Genomic DNA, 8,809 nt, shown 5'->3' on the forward strand with positions numbered 1-8,809 from the left:
GGGCTCCCAAGGAAAGCAGAAGAAGGGAAGTGGGAAGAAGTGGTACAGGAAACAAGGCAGGCGAGAAAGCAAACAGGGCGGATCACCAGGAAAGAACCGACTAGGGAGGAAAGGAGAAAGAGAGTGAGGAGAGAAAGACAACATAGGGTGTGGGCAGCCAAAGACGCAGGAAGGGATGGGGACAGAGAGTACGGAACGGGGAGAGCAGGGGACAGAAATGGGAGAGGAACCCCAGGGGGAGGACATTGGAGGAGATCAGAACCTGGTAGAGACACCCTCGCAGAGAAGAGGGCATCGGGAGCTCCGGGACAGCCTCAGACAAAGCCCGGGTGGGCCGAGTACACCAGGTCAGCCACGTAGGCCAGCAGGTTGATGGCCGTCAGGATGGCCACGGCCAGGCGGCGGTCCCAGGCACACACGTAGTGAACGTGGCTGATCGTGCAGAGGGAATCCCTCCTGCGCTCGGGGATGCCGCCATACCTCTGGTGGAACTGGTAGAGAGGCCAGAGGACCATGGCCGAGGCGTAGAAGAGGACGGAGAGCAGGGCCAGGCCGGACAGGAAGCTGGGGAGGGGGATGGGCAGCGCGTTGGTGAAGTCAAACAGGTTCAGCAGGATGGCCACGGCGGCCAGGATGAAGCAGATGGCATAGACGGCCACGCACCACTCCAGCGCGGGCTTGTACTTGTACAGGTAGGGGTCGCTGATGAAGACGAAGATGATGCAGGCCACGACGGTCTCCACCACCTTGAGCAGGCCTGGCACAGTGGCCATGTAGCCCGTGATCTTACCCCGGGTCAAGGACACCTCGGTGGCATAAGCCACACACGCGATGCAGGAGAAGACGGTGGCGGCGATGGCGTGGCCCCTGGTGCGGCCGTGACCCAAGAACTGGACGTAGGTGGTGGGGTAGATGATGGAGGCCGAGAAGCAGAAGAGGGTGGCGTAGTAGGCGTAGATGATGGGGAAGTTGGGCCAGGAGAGCGGGAAGCGAGCCTGGAGCCCGCCTAGCTCCACCACGATGATGATGAAGGTCACGGCGAAGCAGAAGCACCAGGCGAACATGCACCAGTCACCCGAGAACCCTCCATATGCGTTCACGCTGGCTACCAGCGAGAAGGCCACGCAGGTGGAGAGCAGCTGGAGCAGGCGGCACAGACCCTCAGGGGACCCCAGGATGGTCGTCACTGGCATGGCCGTGGTCTTAGCTTGAGGACCCCGACAAGCTGAAGTCAGACACCTGGAAAAGGTTAGTCAGAGCATGAGACGGAGAGAGAGGACGTCAGTGTCCAGCTCAGCCAGCTCCGCCCTCGGAGACCCAGGTGACAGCCCAGCCCAGGAGAAGGCTCCCCCCTCCGCTAGGAAACTCAGCAGCAGCTCGGGCCACACCTCCCCCCCACCCCACCGCCCCCAGCCCCCCAAACGCGGGGGTGAAAACCAAGGCCACTGGGCAAAAGTCAAAATAGGTATAATTTTGATACAGACAACTACTATTGTGTTGGCTGTTGTGATTTTTTTATTTGACAGTCTAAGGCAGCGGTTCTTAACCTGTGGGTCGAGACCCCTTTGGGGGTGGAACGACCCTTTCACAGGGGTCGCCTAAGACCCATCGGAAAACACATATATAATTACATATTGTTTTTGTGATTAATCACTATGCTTTAATTATGTTTAATTTGTAACAATGAAACTGGGGGTCACCACAACATGAGGAACTGTATTAAAGGGTCGAGGCATTAGGAAGGTTGAGAACCACTGGTCTAAGGGAAAAGAGGTCAGTGCCCTTGACTAGATAGGCAGATTAGGCAGATATTTCATGTTTTAAAAATTCTTGCCACATCCCAGTGTGCCTGCCATGACACGCGGGTAGAAAATCACTGCCCTGAAGAAAAGTAACCTTGTAACAACCAGCCTGATTTTTTGCTGAGTTATAACTTCCTCATTCCCGTTCCCTCTGACTATAAAGTCTTAAACACCTGAATGGTTAAGCCTGGCTGGTGTGGCCCAGGCCCAGTGGTTGAGCATAGACTTCTGAACCAGGAGGTCAGGGTTCGATTCCCTGGTTCCATCATCTTGTAACCTTCATCATAGTAGCCTTGCACTGTGGTCAGATATGCACTTACCTGGTTTCCCACCACCTGCCCCTTGTGCTAGATTATAAAGTACTTAGAGTCTATCTGCTCAATGAACCTTTTCTCTGAAGCATATACTATGGTGGCTGACATTAGTCAGGGCACATACCCCAGGTGTGGCCACGATCCTCAGTGTGGGGTGTGCAGGAGGCAGCCAATCAGTGATTCGCTCTCGTCATTGATATTTCTCTCTCTCTCTCTTTGAAATCAATAAAAATATATTTAAAAATAACCTTTTTTTATGGGAGAAGCTAAATTGATTATCTTAGACACTTCTAGCAGCACAGGTTTTTTATTTTTAAAATAAATAACTTTTTAAAAGTACATAATAGTTCTTTTGAATGAAAATTTTAGTTAATATTTACTTATTTAATCCACATTTATTGAGCTATTACTAATGTCAGCCACCATAGTATATGCTTCAGAGAAAAGGTTCATTGAGCAGATAGGCTCTAAGTACTTTATAATCTAGCACAAGGGGCAGGTGGTGGGAAACCAGGTAAGTGCATATCTGACCACAGTGCAAGGCTACTATGATGAAGGTTACCAAAATCACATTTCATGTTTGAGTTTGGTAGAAAAATAGATGATTTTCAGCTAAGGGGAATCGGCCAGCTGTATTTGAGATCCTTCTAAAGCAGCGGTTCTCAACCTGTAGGTCGCGACCCCTTTGGCGCTCGAACGACCCTTTCACAGGGGTTGCCTAAGACCATCCTGCATATCAGACATTTACATTATGATTCATAACAGTAGCAACATTACAGTTATGAAGTAGCAACGAAAATAATTTTATGGTTGGGTCACAACATGAGGAACTGTATTTAAAGGGCCAGAAGGTTGAGAACCACTGTTAAAGCTTGCGTAGCCCTGTCATGTCATGCTGACTCAGTTGCATTCCAGATGTCAGTCAGGTTAAGGACATCCAGTGGGCACAGTAATTCAACATATTTCTATGCCTTTAACATGTCAGGTAAACGGCCTTTAAACATTTTCAAGATCCAAGGCAGAAAGACCAAGGGAGAAAATAATGCTTGGGTATTTTTTTGTAATTTTTAAAAATGTAATATGATCCTTTCTAAATCAAACATGCTCTTAAAATATTTATTGGTTTGAAGTTCTCAAAGTATTTTGGAGGAGATTGAGGGAAGCATTTTTGGTAGAAATTTGGAAACTAATTATCTCATAGCTTTGATGGTATTTATATGCAGTTTAAATATCTGTGAGCTTTCAGAGAAGATACCAGATTCTTGGAAAAATTTCAGTTCAAGGGAAGTTGGCAAGGATTAAGGCACTTAGTAAGGGTAGAGAGGGGACTGGTCAGCTAGGTTATATTTGGAAACCTTCATTAGGGGAAGGCAACTATGAAGAGATGCAAGAGGCAAAGAAAAAGAGTGAAGGAAAGAATTATATCAAACTTGCGGGTCGAAATGACAAATGCAGAATGCAATGGAGTATAAAATGAAATGAAGAACATGATGGATGATCAAAGAGATTCATCAGATATGGAAACCACCCATCTATATTCCTTCATGTTCCCTTAATGCCAGTACATACATTTTCAAATTTCTGACATCTTTGTTGCATTTTCAGATGTCTGCTGTCTTTTTTGAATGTGAGATTGAGTCACCCAAAACTTTGACTTTACTTGTATAGGGTAGCAAATGACTAATTAGGTAACAACTACAAAGTACTAAGAGAACAGAATAGTTTTAATTTGTTTACGAAGCAAAAATATATTTTGTATCACATGGAGCAGCGGTCGCCAACCTTTCGGACCTCATGGACTGAAAGGACCACTGGTTGGCAACTGCTGACATGGAGCACACCAAAATGCTATGACTGCATCTTTGTCTTACAGATTGCATTCCCACCTGGAAACTACAGTTTAACCAGCTGCGCCATGCCTTAAACACAGAGGCCGATTAATAATTACCAGCTTGATCACCTGAATCATTCATATATTTGTTCAATAAGTACTGGCTGAGCACTAGTATGACCAGGCACTGTTCTAAGTACTGGCAACAGCTGAGTGAAAAAAACAACAATATTTGATGAAGCCAGTGTTCTAGTAAAGATGTTAGATTTGAAAAGGAACAAACAAAATACACACTATATAAATGTATAATGTTAATAGTAAAGCAATATGAAAGAGTAAAACTGGACAGTGGTTAGAGTTAAAATTGAAGTGGAGGAGTCGATTCAAGTAGCAAGGTTATGGAAAGTCTTTTTTATGAGGTTTGTCTGAGCAAAGATCTAAGAGAAGTGATGGAGTGAGCCATAACTAATGGAAGAAGAGTGAAAAGGGAGTGTACTTGGGGAATACTTAAGTTCAGCCCAGGGCAGGAAGGAATAACAGGGATGGGAGATAGGGTGGTGAGGAGGTATGGAGGTGTCTTCAGAGACACCTCAGGAGCTAGTGAAGACTTGTAGGACGTGCTAAGATTTTTGATGTCGCATGGAATGTGATGGGAAGCCCTTGCTGGGTACTGACATGACTGGACTTACATTTGAATAGCACATCCTGGCTGCTATAGGAGATGGATTCAAGGGTAAGAAGCAGGCTGACAGGAGGCTATTTTGATAGTGCTGGGACACCATGATGGTGGTTTGAACGGGGATGGTGGGGGTGAAGCTGAATAGTAGTAGTGAACTTTGAAGAATTTTTTAATACACTGACTATAGATATGAAAAATTAAAGTCTAGGATGACTCCACAGATTTTTGTTCAAGCAACTGGATAAATGAACACCTGGTTTACTGGCATAATGAAGATTGGGAAACTAGCAAGTTTGGGGGTGTTGTTTGCTTTTGGACTGGAACAGTTTGCAATGACTGATAGGTATCTAAGTAGAGCAGTCAAGGAGATAGTGTGACATGTGATTCTTGAGTTCAGTGGAGAGGTTAGAATAGGAGACATAAATGGTGGCCTTGTCTGCACATGGCACTATGTTATGTGTTAACACTGCTTCTGTTCTGCTGGACAACTGAGTTCGCTCTGTATGGAGGACTCACAATACGCAGATTGTGCTTTGCTATCCTCTTTAAAAATCATACCCTCCCACCACACAACTTAATCTATTGCTCTGTAACAGAGTTCTTCATTTCTTTCCTCTCAGTTATTTGAAAAACAACGGAGAATTCTATGTATTGTACTAGGTGGCCACAAGGACAAGTTCATGCACCGCAAAGGTGCCAAGTGAACAATTATGGAGCATCTGTAAGGGCTAAACTTAATAGAATTGAAAAGCAATTCTAAAGAGCTCCCTAGGCTAACTCTCCCTTTGTGGAGGATGTAACAAGGTCATTATATCTAACACTTGGAGTGCGGGAAACGAGTTAAGTCGGCTCGCGTGAATTGCGCGTACTCCGCGGGAGCCGTCTTTAACTCGGTTCATATAGATTTGCGGTGGAGTGCGGGAAACGTGTAAACTCGGGCCGATTGTAACTGCGTATTACCAAATATTTGTTTGTAATCCACCCTTTTGGTGGATGGAACAAAACCAAAAGACAGAGCCATCTTATATTTTGGCGGGAAATTCACCCGCACTCCAAGTGCTAATTTAGCTCCGAGGTCATTCTGAAACCAATCTGACCCAGTGTAGCCTGGATTGTTTTCTATCTAACAACCCTAAAGTGACTCCAGGGGACGTCAACAGGATGTAGTCACTAGGGAAGTTCAAAGAGAATATACTATGGATATCTAGTAATGTCATTAAATAACTTTTTGGGACATACTTGCCTGGGCCCCTCCCTCCTTCCACCTATCCTTGGATTCGACTCAAGAAAATCCACGTTTTTAAAGGGTTTACACCTTCACATTGAAAGACTTCTTTTGGTGGATACATTTTACTGTGTGTGTGTGTTTGTGTGTTTGTGTGTGTGTGTGTGTGTGTGTGTGTGTGTGTGTGTGTGTTGGAGGAAGGGAGGGACATGTGGGAATGGAAACTTTTCAAGGATTTGTTGTATTATTTATATCTTTCTGCTCACATATATATATATAGGTTCAAGTGATATGCCTTCTAGTATTTGCTCAGATTGATAGAATTGCCTTCCCCCCCCCCCCCCCATAGAAACATGGATGAGACAGAAACATCAGTTGGCTGCCTCCTGCCCCCTACTGGGGATGGAGCCCACAACCTGGGTGTGTACCCTGACCTGGAATCCAACCAGCAACCTCTCGGTGCATGGGATGATGCTCAACCTATCCACTGGGCCCCTCCTTGTTTTTTTTTTAGTTGGTGGATGCACATCAGTTGTTGGATGGCTGCCAGTGCCTGTGGGTGCCCTGTTCTTCATCCTATGTCAGTGTTTTATCATTTTTCCACTTGGGTGCCAACAACTGAGTGTGGTTCATCTGGTCTGTGCCCCCATTCTCTATTTTTACAGCAGAGGATGAAGTCAGTTACAAAGGTGTTTTTCCTTGGTCCACTGAAGACTCAACTGAGGTAACGGAAGATCATGAACAAATTTCTCTTTTCAGGGAGTGATGAACTCTGGAGATCAAAGAATAATGTTTGTATGTGGTTACTCACCATATCGAGGAAAGTAAATTTTTCTTACTGGAGATATTTTTCTAAAACAATCAACTGAGAGGACACATCCAGCACTGTGGCTGTTGCCTCCTTTACCCATGTGACTTTGCTGGGTGAGTCATTCTGCATTGTTTATCCAGAATCCACAGCTTTTATGCCGTCCTTCAAATAATAATGTACTTTGTTACACCTGGTAGAAGCTTACTAGTCACAAACTGAATTATTTAGGGGATTTTTGAAAAACCAATTTAGACACCTTTTATCTCACAAACTTAAGATCAAGGCTTATGATTCTAAGGCTTATGATATTGTAAGACTGTGACAATATACAGACTTGTGCAATGTCATTTTGACAGGTGATGACGGAAAATGAAAGCATATCTACAACCACATTTCTTCAATGTGATAAGTTCCTAGGGCATTCAGGGATTATTATTTTTAAAATGTGCTTGATGCCTGCCACTTTGCTACCAAAAATAAGTTAGTCTGAGGGGGCTAAGTGTTAGAGGACATTTCTGGCAACTATTTCATCTGGGACCATTTGTGACAGCATTCTTGACTTCTTTTTTACTACTTTCTTTCTCTGTTTTCCAACAAAACTAATTTCTGACAAAAGAGCTGGGGCATTTAAAAAAAAAACCAAATATAATTTTTACTGCCAAAATGTATAATGGAAAAATTATTAATTTAGGCTGGTAGTTTATCTCGACCATTTCAGAACATCTAACTTTTAACAGGAGTCAGCGCCGTCAAACACATGTACTGCAATATTGTTTTAGGAAGCAGGAGAGAAGATTGGGGGGGAGGGGGGATCATTATGTTTGAGCCAGAAAATCTGCAGTCAGGGAGCTCAAAAGTTCTTTGTTAATAGGCCTATGACCTTGAACAAGTTACTTTGCCTATCTGGGTCTTCAGCTGTTCCATGCAGCCAAAAAAATGACTGTCCAATGCGAGTCTGTTGTGGCCAAGACCTTAGAAGTGTTTCACTGGTGAAAGTCATCATTGATTTGGAGAGTCACACTGATAAGACACACTGCAGCACACAAATCCAATGCTTTGTGATTTTACACTGTACCGATGTGCAAGCTAGTGGATGTGCACGGGCTTCATCTAGTTCCCTGCAGGTAAAGGAGTTTATTTTCAGAAAAGAACAGAGGGGACTGTGGCTCTGCGGGAAGATGAGCCCCAGGGGGTTTTTGTGGAGTGGACTTGCAGAGAAACTGGCTTCCGGGTGAGTAAACTGAGATCCGAGGTTGCAGACACTTTAAGGGTGGGGAGATGTCATTTGAGTCTTTTACACAACAAGGATAACAGTGACCACCCGCCACAGGACGTGGCTCTAGGAGGAACCACTCCAGGGAATGACCCAAGATACTTACAATGTCACCAAGATATTTACAAATAAATCCGGAAACTCACTGCAGCAGGGAGGGCGGCGAAGAGGACAGAGGGAGGACACGGGTTCCAGAGACTTCTGCTTTTAGGACTCTGGTGGCACAGTGAGCGTGCCCTTGAGGAAGAGGGTTGGGAGGGCAGGGAGCAGTCCACGGGATGAGGCCGTTACCGCCCCCCCGGTTCCACGCGCCCTTTTCCCGCGCCCCCGGCTCAGTGGCCTCGGGCGCGCCCAGGGTACCCGCCTCACGCGTCTCCACGCCCACGCGAGTCCCCAGCTCGGCCTCACCCCGCCCAGCGCCGCCGCGTCCCACTCGCCCACCCGGTAACGGTTTCTGGACCGGCGGCCTACGACCCCCCTCCTCCCGGCTCTCGAGAGCCGCAGTGGCGCGCGGTTTGGAGAGGGGTAGTCCGCCCCGGAACCGACGTGAGCGCCGGGGCGGGGTTGGTGGAGGGGACCGAGGGATCCCCCGCCCCCGAATTCAGGCGGGTACTCCCCGCACCTCACTCCCAGTCCGGAACGCCCCCTCTGCTCCTCCTGACGAGCCCCACGCTAGGTCCCTCCTTAGACCTCCTCGCCAGCCCACCCCTCGGCTCGCTGCTCCTCCCCCTCCGCCCCCGGTCCCTCCGCCCCGCGCGGCTCTCACGCGCAGCCGAAATTCCGCGCGCCGCCTCCGTCAGAGCCGAGCCGGCGGCTCCACGGAGCAGCAGCCTCTGCCGCCACCGCCGGGCCCCTCCGCTTCCCCTCCCCGTCC

General features: G+C 47.0%; 1 protein-coding gene across 1 annotated transcript; it reads right to left on the minus strand.

Annotated features, from left to right (window-relative positions):
* Window positions 1–314: 314 nt before the first annotated feature.
* Window positions 315–1,193, minus strand: MYADM (myeloid associated differentiation marker). The gene has a single exon (XM_006081578.3). The coding sequence runs from the start codon at window positions 1,191–1,193 to the stop codon at window positions 315–317; it is 879 nt and encodes a 292-aa protein (XP_006081640.1).
* Window positions 1,194–8,809: the final 7,616 nt, after the last annotated feature.

This window comes from Myotis lucifugus, unplaced genomic scaffold (genome assembly GCF_000147115.1).
Source record: "Myotis lucifugus unplaced genomic scaffold, Myoluc2.0 scaffold_0, whole genome shotgun sequence".
Taxonomy (NCBI): domain Eukaryota; kingdom Metazoa; phylum Chordata; class Mammalia; order Chiroptera; family Vespertilionidae; genus Myotis; species Myotis lucifugus.

What these genes read in the sequence shown, in the direction of transcription:
- MYADM (XM_006081578.3), bottom strand. Translation starts at nt 1,193, where the DNA reads ATGCCAGTGACGACCATCCTGGGGTCCCCTGAGGGTCTGTGCCGCCTG.